The sequence below is a fragment of the Ranitomeya variabilis genome, chromosome 1 (genome assembly GCF_051348905.1).
Source record: "Ranitomeya variabilis isolate aRanVar5 chromosome 1, aRanVar5.hap1, whole genome shotgun sequence".
Classification (NCBI taxonomy): domain Eukaryota; kingdom Metazoa; phylum Chordata; class Amphibia; order Anura; family Dendrobatidae; genus Ranitomeya; species Ranitomeya variabilis.
In genome coordinates, this window is record NC_135232.1 from 1,065,208,441 (window position 1) to 1,065,223,264 (window position 14,824).

The following is a 14,824-nucleotide window of genomic DNA, read 5'->3' on the forward strand; positions in this document are numbered from 1 at the left end:
TTGGCTGTTGTTTTGGTCACTTGTGCAGCTTGTGATTGCTCTCACCCCTAGGGGTACAGTAGCATGAGGCGGTTTCTACAACCTGCAGAAGTTTCTCAGGTAGTGCAACTCATCCAGGATGACACATCAATGCAAGCTGTGGCAAGAAGAGTAGCTGGTTCTGTCAGCAGGGTGTCCAGAGCATGAAGCAGATACCAGGAGAAAGGCCAGTACACCAGGAGTCGTTGAGGGGGCCATAGGAAAGCAACAACCCAGCAACAGAACCGCTACCTCATCTTTTGTGCAAGGAGAAATAGGAGAAGCACTGCCAGAGCCCTGAAAAATGACCTCAAGCATGCCACTAACATCCATGTGTCTGCTTACACTGTCAGAAATAGACTCCATGAGGGTGGTATGAGGGCCTGATGTCCACAAGTGGGGGTTGTGCTTACAGCCCAACACCGTGCAGGGTGATTGGCATTTGCCAAAGAACACAAAGATTGGCAGATTTGATAATGGCGCCCTGTGTTCTTCATGGATGAGAGCAGGTTCCCACTGAGCACATGTGACAGACGTGACAGAGTCTGGAGACGCCGTGAAGAATGATATGCTGACTGCAGCATCCTCCAGCATGACTGGTTTGGCAGTGGGTCAGTAAAGATGTGGGGAGGCATTTCTTTTGAGGGCTTCACAGCCCTCCATGTGCTAGCCTCAGGTACCGGGATAAGATCTTCAGACCCATAGTGAGACCATATGCAGGTGCACTGGGTCCTGGGTTCCTTCTGATGCATGACAGTGCCAGACGTCATGTGGCTGGAGTGTGTCAGCAGTCCCTGCATGATGAAGGCATTGAAGCCAATTCCCTCGAACTAAATCCAATCGCGCAAATGTGGAAAATCATGTCTCGTTTCATCCACCACCGCCACGTTGCTCCACAGACTGTCCACAAGTTGACTGATGCTTTTATCCAGGTTTGTGAAGAGATCCCTCAGGAGACCATTCACAGCCTCTTTAGGAGCATGCCCAGGTGTTGTAGGGAGGTCATACAGGAACGTGGAGGCCACACACACAATACTGAGCATCTTTTCCTTGTCATGATGCATTTCCACTGAAGTTGGATCAGCCTGTAATTTGATTTTTCACTTTGATATTGAGTATCATTCCAAATCCAGACCTCCATGGGATATTAATTTTGATTTACATTGATTGAGTTGTTATGTTTTATTGTTCTCAATGCATTCCACTGTGTAATGAATAAAGATTACTGGAATATTTCATTTAGTGATATCTGGGATGTGGGATTTTAGTGTCCCCTTTTTTTGAGATCTATATATATATATATATATATATACTGTATATATACACACCGTATATACTCGAGTATAAGCCGAGATTTTCAGCCCAAATTTTTGGGCTGAAAGTGCCCCTCTCGGCTTATACTCGAGTCACGGCCGGCGGGTGAGGGGGAGAGAGGTCTGTCGTATACTCACCTGCTTCCGGGGCTCCTGGCGCTCCCCCTGCCTGTCCCATGGTCTTCGGGTGCTGCAGCTCTTCCCCTGTTCAGCGGTCACGTGGGACCGCTCATTAAAGTTATGAATATGGACTCCACTCCCATAGGGGTGGAGCCGCATATTCATTTCTCTAATGAGCGGTAACGGTGACCATTGACAGAGGAAGAGGCTGCAGCACCCGGAGACCATCTGTCCGGGATAAGGAGCCAGGGACGCCGGGAGCAGGTGAGTATTACATATTTACCTGTCCACGTTCCACCCGCCGGGCGCCGCTCCGTCTTCCCATCCTCTTGCTCTGACTGTTCAGATCAGAGGGCACGATGACGTACTAATCTGCGCGCCGCCCTCTGCCTGAACAGTCAGTGCGGAGAGACGCCGAGACGGGATGCTGAGGAGCTGCGGGCAGCAAGAGAGGTGAGTATGTCATTTTTTTTTATTGCAGCAGCAGCATTATATATTGCACAGCTTTATATGGAGCATCTATGGGGCAATAATGAACGGTGCAGAGCATTCTATATGGCACAGTTTTGTATGGAGCATCTATGGGGCCATAATGAACGGTGCAGAGCATTCTATATGGCACAGCTTTATATGGATCATCTATGGGGCAATAATCAACAGTATGGAGCATTATATATGGCACAGCTTTATATGGAGCATCTTATGGGGCAATAATGAAATGTATGGAGCATTATATGTGGCACAGTTTTATATGGAGCATCTTATGGGGCCATAATGAAATGTATGGAGCATTATATGTGGCACAGCTTTATATGGAGCATCTTTTGGGGCAATAATGAACGGTACGGAGCATCTATTTTTATTTTTGAAATTCACCGGTAGCTGCTGCATTTTCCACCCTAGGCTTATACTCGAGTCAATAAGTTTTCCCAGTTTTTTGTGGCAAAATTAGGGAGGTCGGCTTATACTCGGGCCGGCTTATACTCGAGTATATACGGGGTATATATATATATATATATATATATATATATATATATATATATATATATATATATATATATATATAAAATCCATATACGTGTTGGTGCTATCTGCCATTGTAATCCTTCCAGTAATTATACTGAGACTGCTGAAAGGTGTCTATTTAGAACAGCGAGTATGAGCCTAGTATTAGGCTTAGTGGCTAGTGTGAGTATTACAAGTTTTCTGACTTGTTTTTTGTAATAAAGATAGTAATATGGGAAATTGAAGAGTGTACTTTCTTGCAGGGTATTGAAGATCATAACCTCCTAGCTGGACATCTTGCCATGTTCTCCAATGACTTTAACCTTGCCCAGGATCTGTACTTGGCTTCCAGCAATCCTATTTGTGCACTTGAGGTACATGTAATGATACATTATAATAATTTTTGTAGAATAAGGTTATTAGAAGTCTGCAGATTATTCTGTCTGGGCTCTTTCTCTTCTGTGCGCCATGCTTTGTTGTTCCGTGTCGTCCTCAGATATGAAGCTTTCTTCTACAGAATTCTCTGCTTCCAAGCTCCTCCTTGTCCGCAGCCTAGTCTTTAGCCTTCTATGTTACTGCAGACAATTACGCTGTGGGCGTTATGGAAATTATGTTTTTATCAACTTTTTTCAATGGTTGAAAATTTGATGTGAAGCTGCTCATGTCTAAACCTCTACATACGGTTTAGGTCAGAAGAGACTTGCAGCATTGGGATAGCGCTCTGCAGCTCGCAAAACGTCTGGCTCCTAACCAGATACCCTTTATATCAAAGGAGTACGCCATCCAGCTGGAGTTCACGTGAGTCCGGTGTTATTTTTGTTGTTGTATTATTTTATAGTACTACATTGTGCTGGGGTGAGCTCCTAATCTAAAGGCCTCCATGCACATTACGCTAATGTTGACTGAACCGACCAATATCAACTGGTGTGGCCGACAATCTATTGTGTACGAGGGAGCCGGCCGACCGACTGTAGGGGAAGATGTGGATCGGGCATGTCCGCTCTTGGACTGTTGAGCGCATTGTTCTCACTGAGATGAGCTTCTGGCTGATGTGTCGGCCCGCGGCTTTCTTATAGGGAATATAGGATCACTCACCCGAACAAGGGAGTCAGCGGAGATGGCCGTTGGCTCAACGATCGGCCAACGCATCATCACTCAGCCATCTAATATGTATGGCCGGTTTTAATCCTTGAAATGTAATTAACAACTTCACTTCTCTGCTCTCGGCATTGGTGTAATGACACTTTGAGCTGGACGGTTCCAGTGTGGGACTGAGACCGATTTGTTGCTTTGGCTTTATTGCTTAACAGCTAAAGTCCTGCACATCTTCACCAACAGTCTGACTCCGAAAACTGAGCTCTGAACTTGTCTGCACAAGCTGTTTTACCTTTCTGTAACTATGTCCTTACCATTTATCACTGACATACAGTGGGAAAAAAGTATTTAGTCAGCCACCAATTGTGCAAGTTCTCCCACTTAAAAAGATGAGAGAGGCCTGTAATTGACATCATAGGTAGACCACAACTATGAGAGTCAAAATGAGAAATCAAATCCAGAAAATCACCTTGTCTGATTTGGCAAGATTTATTTTGCAAATTATGGTGGAAAATAAGAATTTGGTCACCTAAAAACATGCAATATTTCTGGCTCTCACAGACCTGTAACTTCTTGTTTAGGAGGCACCTCTGTCCTCCACTCATTACCTGTAGTAATTGCACCTGTTAGAACTTGTTATCAGTATAAAAGATACCTGCCCACACCTCAAACAGTCACACTCCAAACTGCACTCTGGTGAATACCAAAGAGCTGTCGAAGGACACCAGAAACAAAATTGTAGCCCTGCACCAGGCTGGGAAGACTGAATCTGCAATAGGCAAGCAGCTTGGTGTGATGAAATCAACTGTGTGAGCAATAATAAGAAAATGGAAGACATACAAGATCACTGATAATCTCCCTCAATCTGGGGCTCCACGCAAGATTTCACCCCGTGGAGTCAAAATGATCACAAGAACAGTAAGCAAAAATCCGAGAACCACACGGGGGGACCTAGTGAATGACCTGCATAGAGCTGGGACCACCGTAACAAAGTCTACCATCAGTAACACGCTACGCCGCCAGGGACTCATCCTCCAGTGCCAGACATGTCCCCCTGCTTAAGCCAGTACACGTCTGGGCCCGTCTGAAGTTTGCTAGAGATTTGGATTATCCAGAAGTGTATTGGGAGAATGTCATATGGTCTGATGAAACCAAAGTAGAACTGTTTGATAGAAACAAAACTCGTCGTGTTTGGAGGAGACAGAATACTGAGTTTCATTCAAAGAACACCATACCTACTGTGAAGCATGGGGGGTGGCAACATCATGCTTTGGGGCTGTTTCTCTGCAAAGGGACCAGGACGATTGATCCGTGTACATGAAAGAATGAATGGGGCCATGTATCATGAGATTTTGAGTGCAAACCTCCTTCCATCAGCAAGGGCTTTGAAGATAAAACGTGGATAGGTCTTTCAGCATGATAATGATCCAAAGCACACTGCCAGGGCAATGAAGGAGTGGCTTTGGAAGAAGCATATGAAGGTCCTGGAGTGGCCTAGCCAGTCTCCAGATCTCAACCACAGAGAAAACCTTTGGAGGGAGTTAACAGTCCATGTTTCCCAGCGACAGGCCCAAAACATCACTGCTCTAGAGGAGATCTGCATGGAGGAATGGGCCAACATACCAACAACAGTGTGTACCAATCTTGTGAAGACTTACAGAAAACGTTTGACATCTGTCATTGCCAACAAAGGATATAACAAAATATTGAGCTGAACTTTTTTTAATGATCAAATACTTATTTTCCACCATAATTTACACAATAAATCTTGCCAAATCAGACAAGGTGATTTTCTGGATTTGTTTTCTCATTTTGACTCTCATAGTTGTGGTCTACCTATGATGTCAATTACAGGCCTCTCTCATCTTTTTAAGTGGGAGAACTTGCACAATTGGTGGCTGACTAAATACTTCCCCCCCCCCCCCCCACTGTAGGTGTATGACATAGGAATACCACGTTAACTTTGTGTGACTTGACATTCCCTTGTTTCTCCCCAGGGGTGACTACGTAAATGCTCTGGCCCATTATGAGAAAGGAATGACCGGGGACACCATGGTATGAATTCTACAAATCTGGATCTGTTCTCCTTCATGGTCCAGCACATATGATAGACACTATTCATTCACTCTAATAAGATAACGGGGCAACTGTCAGTCTGGGTTTCCATGTATCCGGCCATCCAACCTTTCTTTTATTAAAACTCTCCATCATAGCAGCGGAAACTAATGCTAGAAAGGATCCCATAGCTTTCTGTGGGATTGTTTGTATTCTTCATCCGGCACATCAGTTATTATACTCTGCTCTTAAAGAAGGCGATTTAGAAAATGCTATATGTTGTGACGGTTTTATGTAGGTCCCCAGCTTAGCAGTAGAGAAGGGTGAAAAAGCCTGGTGAGAACTGGTGCCTTTTTAAAATCAGTTGAGGCACAAAAAACTGATAGATATAAGGAAACGCTTCCTTGGGGCGCATTCAGACGTCCGTAAATCGGTCCCATCTCGGCCTACAATACAGGGACTGGCCACGGGTCTCCCTTACGGAAGAGACAGGTCTCATGTGTAAGAAACCACTACAAATCCCCAGTGCAGGATGCCGTGTCCACAACATATACTTATATACTGGGTGGTGTTAACATGATTGTGTCTGGGAAAGGAAACCACCTCTAAAGAAGGGATATACTGGGACCCCCTACCCATAGACCCGGTGTTTCCTATAAGCATATGTGGGATGGATTATTATTGGTGATGAGTGAATGTGCTGGGATAAGGTGTTATCTGAGCATGCTTGGGTGCTAACCCGAGTGTCTTTGGCGTGATCAAAAAATGTTTGAGTCCCCGCGGCTGCATGTCTGGTAGTTGTTCGACAGCTGGTTTGTTAGACAATCCTTGCATATGTTGTGTCTGTTGATCAGCCGAGAGACATGCAGCCGCGGGGACTTGAACATATTTTCCGAGCACGCTGAAGACACTCGGTTAGCCCCCGAGCATGCTCAGATAACACCTTATCCCGGCATGTTCACTCATCACTAATTATTATATATCTCCTTTGCTGTTCTCATTCCTTACGTCTTGTAGTAACACTTGTCTTGGCAAATTGCAGTTCTCTCATTGAAGCGTATTTTACAACAGTATCAAGAACACGATGAAACCTGCCTTGCCGGAGTGGCTCGAATGTCAATCCGTATGGGAGACATCCGGCGCGGGGTTAACCAGGCTCTCAAACACCCCAGTAGACTGCTGAAGAAGGACTGCGGGGCCATTCTGGAGAGCATGAAGGTACACGGACTTGTGATATTGGCCTGCAAAATGAGGACTTGAAAAACGCCACAATTATTCATGATTCCCAAATTGATTTGTATTCTAGCAACTTTCGGAAGCCGCTCAGCTGTATGAGAAGGGCCAGTACTACGACAAAGCCGCTTCTGTGTACATCCGATGTAAAAACTGGTAAGAAATCCAAACAGAATATTTTCTCTATATTAGAAATATTATTTTCTCTACCCTTCCCATAGTCATTCATGCTATTTTGGCTTAGGGCAAAGGTTGGAGAGCTGCTTCCTAATGTGACTTCTCCCAAGATCCACCTGCAGTATGCCAAGGCGAAGGAGGCCGATGGAAAGTGAGTTCTGTGCAGCATCATTTATTGTTATTCAGGACAGCCGGGATTCAGATATTTTAGTAAAAAAAAGTATGAACTATGGGAAGGAATGGAGATAAACTAGAGACAAAGGTGCTGATGTGTAAAGGGGAGTTTGTGTGGGTGAATTAGGCAGATCCGAGAATATGGACGTGAAAAAGACTCCAAAATATGTACAGGATGACGGGGTGCGTCTAGTTTTGTTACCGACTGCGTCCCCAGTTGGATTTTTGAAAGTGAAGGCCGGTCCAGTCTGATTGTCTCCCAACTGCATCGGACTCCTTGCGATGTCGGCCATGTCTTCCACTGCAGCGTTTCCACCTCTGGCCGGAGACTGGGTCAGCAGTGTAACAGGTAACCGTGAGGCTGTGTTCACATCTCGTTTTACCTTACATTTGGTGTCTCCGAAAATGATGTACAACAGACACACTGTGACTCCATCGGCATCATTCTAGTGAGTGACCCGATCAGGGCATATGCCCGAATCCCGGCTGTGGCCCTAAGCCCCAACGGAGACCCAGGACGTAGGGTAAATCGTGCTGTGAACCCTGCCTTAGTATCCAATCAATCTGACTTTAGGTGACGCTCACATGCTCTGACATCTTCCTTGCCTCTCTGCAGATATAAGGAAGCCGCCTTGGCTTATGAAAATGCGAGAGACTGGGATAACGTCATCCGGATCTACTTGGATCATTTGAACAATCCTGAGAAAGCCGTGGGGATTGTGAAAGAGACGCAGTCACTGGAGGGGGCCAAGATGGTAGCGAGGTGATCTCTCTCATGTACATGTACACAGTGTATGGAGGAAAGTATTAGGACACTTCTCAATTATTGAATTCCGGTTTACATTCTTCCCCGTTACTCCTCATGCCGACTGCCTTTACCGACATGTGACATAATGGCTGGTGGTAATGATCTCACCGATACCAGCGCGGTCCTCAAACAGGACGTCACCCATGTAACAAGTCCGGACGTGACATTTCTTCCCCTACTTCAATATTCCACCATCACCGGTGAGTGATATTATTGGTAAATGGAAGAAAACGCAACTCAGACATGAAGTGCAGACCATGTAAAGTCACAGAGCGGGGTCCCCGAGTGCTGAGGAGCAGAAGGTACAAAGTCACTAACTGCTGACTCCATAACTGCAATGGCCAGACATCCTCTGATATTAACATCAGCACAAACCCTGTGCCCCCCGCCAGGAGCTTCACGGCCGACCAGCTGCATGCAGCCGTACATCACCAAGCACAATGCCAAGTGTCAGATGCAGTGGTGTAAAATCGCTACCAATGGGCACTGGAGAGATAGAAACGTGTTCTTTACAGTGACGGATCACAGTTCTGTATCTGGATTTGGATGGATGGGTCCGGATTTGTTGAGTGCTAAGAGAACATTACCTGCCTGACTGCATGGAGCCAACTGTAAACTATTGTGGATGTGATTTGGTTGGTTTGGTTTGGCTTAGGCCCTTAGTTCCAGTGTAGGGAGATCTTAATATTTCTGCATAAAAAGACATTTTGGTAAATTTTATGCTTCCATAAACTATGGGAAAAGTTTGAAACCACTTTTCTGTTCCAACAGGACTGTGCCCAGTGCACGGAGCAAGATCCCTAATGGCATGGATGGGGGAGTTTTGTGTGGAAGACCATGACTGATCGTACAGAGCTCTGCGCTCAGCCCCTTTCATACATTTGGGATAAGATTATGACGGGGATGAGGTCCTCTCCTCCAATATCATTGTCTGACGTCACAAATGCTCTGCTGGATGAATGGGCAAAAATTCCCACAGGCAAACGCCAAAATCTTATAGAGTCTCCTTAGCCCATATGTTATTCAGAGTATTACTGTGGAAAAAGCAACAAGCCAGAATGAAGTTGGAGCATCTTCAAAGGGATAAAACAGACGGGGCCCCAACTATTCCCAATGCATGGATTTATTGTCTAGCTGCCCAAATCCAACAGCTGAAAGGATAGGATCAGGGAAATGGTTGGGTGAAAAGTGGACAATTAGTCAAACCGATACAGTGCCTTGTGAAAGTATTCAGCTCCCTGGAACTTTTCAACCTTTTCCCACATATCATACTTCAAACATAAAGATACCAAATGTAAATTTTTGGTGAAGAATCAACAACAAGTGGAACACAATTGTGAAGTTGAACAAAATTTATTGGTTATTTTACATTTTTGTGGAAAATCAAAAACTGAAAAGTGGGGCGTGCAATATTCTTCGGCCCCTTTAACTTAATACTTTGTTGCGCCACCTTTTGCTGCGATTACAGCTGCAAGTCACTTGGGGTATGTCTCTATCAGTTTTGTACATCGAGAGACTGAAATTCTTGTCCATTCTTCCTTGGCAAACAGCTCGAGCTCAGTGAGGTTTGATGGAGATAATTTGTGAGCAGCAGTTTTCAGCTCTTTCCATAGAGTCTCAATTGGATTGAGGTCTGGACTCTGACTTGGCCATTCTAACACCTGGATACATTTATTTGTGAACCATTCCATTGTAGATTTTGCTTTATGTTTGGGATCATTGTTGGAAGTCAAATCTCCGTCCCAGTCTCAGGTCTTTTGCAGACTCCAACAGGTTTTCTTCAAGAATGGTCCTGTATTTGGCTCCATCCATCTTCTCATCAATTTTAACCATCTTCCCTGTCCCTACTGAAGAAAAGCAGGGACAAACCATGATGCTGCCACCACCATGTTTGACAGTGCGGATGGTGTGTTCAGGGTGATGAGCTGTGTTGCCTTTACGCCAAACATATCGTTTGGCATTGTTGCCAAAAAGTTCGATTTTGGTTTCATCTGACCAGAGCACCTTCTTCCACATGTTTGGTGTGTCTCCCAGGTGGTTTGTTGCAAACTTTAAACGACACTTTTTATGGATATCTTTGAGAAATGGCTTTCTTCTTGCCACTCTTCCATAAAGGCCAGATTTGTGCAGTGTACAACTGATTGTTGTCCTATGGACAGACTGTCCCACCTCAGCTGTAGATCTCTGCAGTCCATCCAGAGTGATCATGGGCCTCTTGGCTGCATCTCTGATCAGTCTTCTTGTTTGAGATGAAAGTTTAGAGGGACGTCGGGGTCTTGGTAGATTTGCAGTCGTATGATACTCCTTCCATTTCAATATGATCGCTTGCACAGTGCTCCTTGGGATGTTTAAAGTTTTGGAAATCATTTTGGATCCAAATCCGGCTTTAAACTTCTCCACAACAGTATCACGGACCTGCCTGTTGTGTTCCTTGGTCTTCATGATGCTCTCAGTGCTTCAAACAGAACCCTGAGACTATCACAGAGCAGGTGCATTTATACGGAGACTTGATTACACACAGGTGGATTATATTTATCATCATTAGGCATTTAGGACCACATTGGATCATTCAGAGATCCACAATGAACTTCTGGAGTGAGTTTGCTGCACTGAAAGTAAAGGGGCCGAATAATATTGCACACCCCACTTTTCAGTTTTTTATTTTCCACAAAAATGTAAAATAACCAATAAATTTCGTTCAACTTCACAATTGTGTTCCACTTGTTGTTGATTCTTCACCAACAATTTACATTTGGTATCTTTATATTTGAAGCATGAGATGTGGGGAAAGGTTGAAAAGTTCCAGGGGGCAGAATACTTTCGCAAGGCACTGTAACTCCTTGGCGTATACCTATTTACTGTAGAGGCTGGAAAACAACTTCCCATTTAGCACCGAGGTCGGTGATTATATAAAGTGTGGGACAGAGGGGAGAATTGCGGATTGGTAATGGTCGCACAGTCCTGTTGCTGAGGGGCTGCTCCGAGTGGGAAGAGAGCGGTATTCATACTATGGACCAAATCCAATCTGGGAAGATTTTGAAGAATTTTGAGCAGTTGCAAAGTGAATTTAACTGATCTCATCGCCAATTCTAAATGTCTACATCCCAGACATGGCTGGGACACAGCTCAGCGCAAGACTAAAGACCTGGCCAAATGGCAGAACCTCGTGGTTATATGGGTGCCGGGAAGGAACAACGAGAGGCCTTACTTCTCACCTATATAGATGTCAGCTAACTTCTTACCTAAAGTTCCCTCCTACTGTGGGAGTGATACTGGGGGATCAGGGGTCTCCATATTAGGTTTCACACCGCTTCTTTCCCTTTCCGAGGCTCAAAGGTTGTCGCAATTATATTTGATTCACAGAAAATATAGAACTCCACAATGTCTACATCAGATTGGCGCAACGCAGAAGTCTACCTGCCGGGATGTGCGTTACCTAATGCCGCCTCATACTAATATGGAAATGTCATATATTAGACAGAAGAAGCTCTGTAATCCCCCTACTGTATATCAACACTGTTCCAGGACTGTTTAGAAAGGGAGGGGGTGACCATATTTTCTGTTTTTGTACGTGATTTATTTGTGGATATACATATACAGTATATATATATATATATATATATATATATATATATATATATATATATATATATACACACACACACACACATACACACACACACGGAAATCCTTTTAATGTTCATTTTCTGTATTTTTTACATTTATTTCTAAGGTTTTTCCTTCGCCTTGGAGACTATGGTTCAGCCATCCAGTTTTTAGTATTGTCCAAGTGCAACAATGAAGCTTTCCAGCTGGCCCAGCAGCACAACCAGATGGAAATCTATGCTGATGTTATAGGTATGACCTGCTAACAGGTGGAGATCTGCTGCAATGTGGAATGTGCCGTATGCACGTTAGATACATTGTGTAGTGGTGAATGCAGATTTAATGTTACACCTTACTTTGTGAGAACCACAGATACCAGATTTTGTGTGCTTCTTATATAGAAAGTGTTCATGGGCAATGTATTTGTTAGATAAATGTGGAATCTGTTAGGGTATGTGCAGACGATCCGGAAGTGGCAGTGCATGTCCACTTTGTCCAAAGCGCTGCCGTCTATTGAGCGCAGGTGAATCCGCTTGTAGTCACTGATCTTTGCGGATTTACTGCGTCCAATACATACCGTACTATTGGGTGACATTTATAGCTTCTCCTCAAGATAAATAGACATGCAGCGGTCTGGAGAGACGCACCGCATGTCTGTCTCCACCGGTGAGCCGCGGGCGTCTCTGGGTGCATAGTGAGCACAGGATTTCTTAAAATCCCATCCACTATTCTGTAACATCTGGACGCAGCAATTACTGATCGTGTGCGCTAATCTGACCTGAATGTGCCTTTCTCCGCAGGGTCTGAGAACACCAGTAATGAAGATTATCAGAGTATCGCACTTTACTTCGAGGGAGAGAAGAAACATTATCAAGCTGGGAAGTTTTTCTTGCTTTGTGGTCAACATGCAAGGGTAGGAGAAAGCGGCACCTAGAGGTTATCTCCTCACATACACAAATTGTAATCTACCAGTCCAGGGTAATGTTGTATTTCACCACCGAGTGTTATCAGTAATATACGTTCCCTGTGTATAGTAAAATACTTACCGGTCTTACTGCTTCCGGTGCCGCTCCGCCATCCTGTGACCGCAGCTCTGACCGGCTGGAAATGACTGCAAACTATCCCTATCTCTCTCAGGCTGGAGCCACACCAGCGTATGGCACTGGATGTGACATGCTAATGACCCTCGGCTCCATCTCTGCTGTGAGCGGGAGCCGAGTGTCATGCTACCGTGCTCCGAGCCTCTCGCGTGACAGGATCAGAGCACAGCTGCGGAGGAGATGGAGAAAGTAATTTCTCCATCTCCTCTACTGCTGGCGTCAGCAGGAATCGCACTGCAGTCAGGTGATATCTGAGTGCAGTGCGATGTTTCACATGATCCCATAGACTTGTATGGCTGCGAGTGAGCCAAATCTCACTGCCAATCACACCATGCTGCCAATGTTCTCTCATGCTGAATCAGTATGAGAAAATAATCGCAGATCTGAGCTGCCCCGTAGAACAACACTGGACGAGTGCTGTGCAATGCTTTATCACATAGCACTCCGCCGTGGAATACAGTACTGAGACGCTGGCCTTAATGTAAGTCTAGAAGAGCCTCAATCTCATAGACTCACATTGAGAAATGACTTCCGGTTCACCCAGTGAACACTGGAGCGATCCAGCAGGTCACAATGTGCAAAAGCGAACTGGAGCGGCACGGGAAGAGCACAAGACGGTGGCCAGTTAGTATTTTACTACACGCAGGAAATATACATACAGTAGTAGCATGGGGTGAAATGACAAAAATACCCTGGTGGCGAAGTACTTTAAGGCGAAGTTCATACTGGGTGTTTTTGCCGCGTGCTTTTAGGCTTTTTTTATGCTAATTTTCAGCTGCATTTTACAGTATCAGCAAAAGCCAATGAGAGTTCAGAAATCTCATGCACACACATTGGTTTTTTTGGATCAGGATTTTGAGCTTTGCATGGTTTTTTGCACAATGGAGCGTGTCACGTCTTTCGCCGTTTTCCCACCCATTGAAATGAATGAGTGGTGAAAAAACACTGAAAAAACACATACCAAAAATGCAGGTATCAGGTTTTGCTGCATTTTTTTGTGTCAAAACTGGATTCTAGAATAGAACTTTTTTTTTTCAACACAACTTTATCGGCATGCACAAGAGACAAATCTAGCATGCCAAAAACACAGCAAAAACTGCACAAAAATATCCATAAGAAAAACCAATGGAGACCTGTTCATTTTCTGCAGCTTCTTTCCTGCCAAGAGATCAGGTTTTGCTGCAGAAAATAAATGCAGCACAAATGCCTAATGTGAACTTACCCTAAGTCTAGGCTAGGCTGGAAGGTTTACGGCTTCAGCCCAGATCTTCTTACAACTTCGTGTCATCCACGGTGCAGTTCTGTGGAGGATAAATTGTAGAAAATTGCCACTCGGCTGCTGCGGTGAATGTACGGCCTTACCGTAGAGGTAGCTGTGGGACAGACTGATGCATTGTGCCCTTTTTCTTCATTCTACCTAAAATGAAATGTGAAGCATCTTTAATAATATCCCTCATTTTCCATCTCATTTTGTGTACACAGCTCCTATGCGGAATCTGTTTTTTGTTGTTACTGATGAAGCTGTGGCTACAAAAGTGATCTGTATAAAGTCTGATTCTGACGCCATGTGTTACATGCTCTGTGGTCATTGCAGGGCAGCCAAATTCCCAGCAGGTTATACAGTCATGGCCAAAAGTATTGACACCCCTGCAATTCTGTCAGATAATACTCAGTTTCTTCCTGAAAACGATTGCAAACACAAATTCTTTAGTATTATTATCTTCATTTAATTTGTCTTAAATGAAAAACCACAAAAGAGAATGAAGCAAAAAGCAAAACATTGATCATTTCACACAAAACTCCAGAAATGGGCCAGACAAAAGTATTGGCACCCTCAGCCTAATACTTGGTTGCACAACCTTTAGCCAAAATAACTGCGACCAACCGCTTCCGGTAACCATCAATGAGTTTCTTACAATGCTCTGCTGGAATTTTAGACCATTCTTCTTTGGCAAACTGCTCCAGGTCCCGGATATTTGAAGGGTGCCTTCTCCAAACTGCCATTTTTAGACCTCTCCACAGGTGTTCTATGGGATTCAGGTCTGGACTCATTGCTGGCCACCTTAGAAGTCTCCAGTGCTTTCTCTCAAACCATTTTCTAGTGCTTTTTGAAGTGTGGT

The 14,824-nt window shown here is 44.5% G+C and overlaps 1 protein-coding gene across 2 annotated transcripts in view; it reads left to right on the forward strand.

The window, feature by feature from the left end:
* WDR19 (WD repeat domain 19) overlaps positions 1-14,824 on the forward strand; it is an 84,902-nt gene that overhangs the window by 50,026 nt on the left and 20,052 nt on the right. For both annotated transcript variants that reach the window (XR_013220067.1, XM_077279891.1), the window contains exons 19-27: positions 2,720-2,830; positions 3,145-3,254; positions 5,549-5,606; positions 6,678-6,824; positions 6,913-6,995; positions 7,084-7,167; positions 7,807-7,953; positions 11,732-11,856; positions 12,405-12,517. Coding sequence is in view for 1 of the 2 variants with exons in the window: in XM_077279891.1 (XP_077136006.1) it covers positions 2,720-2,830; positions 3,145-3,254; positions 5,549-5,606; positions 6,678-6,824; positions 6,913-6,995; positions 7,084-7,167; positions 7,807-7,953; positions 11,732-11,856; positions 12,405-12,517 (978 nt within the window). In the remaining variant the exon portion in view is untranslated. The remainder of the gene's footprint in view (positions 1-2,719; positions 2,831-3,144; positions 3,255-5,548; positions 5,607-6,677; positions 6,825-6,912; positions 6,996-7,083; positions 7,168-7,806; positions 7,954-11,731; positions 11,857-12,404; positions 12,518-14,824) is intronic.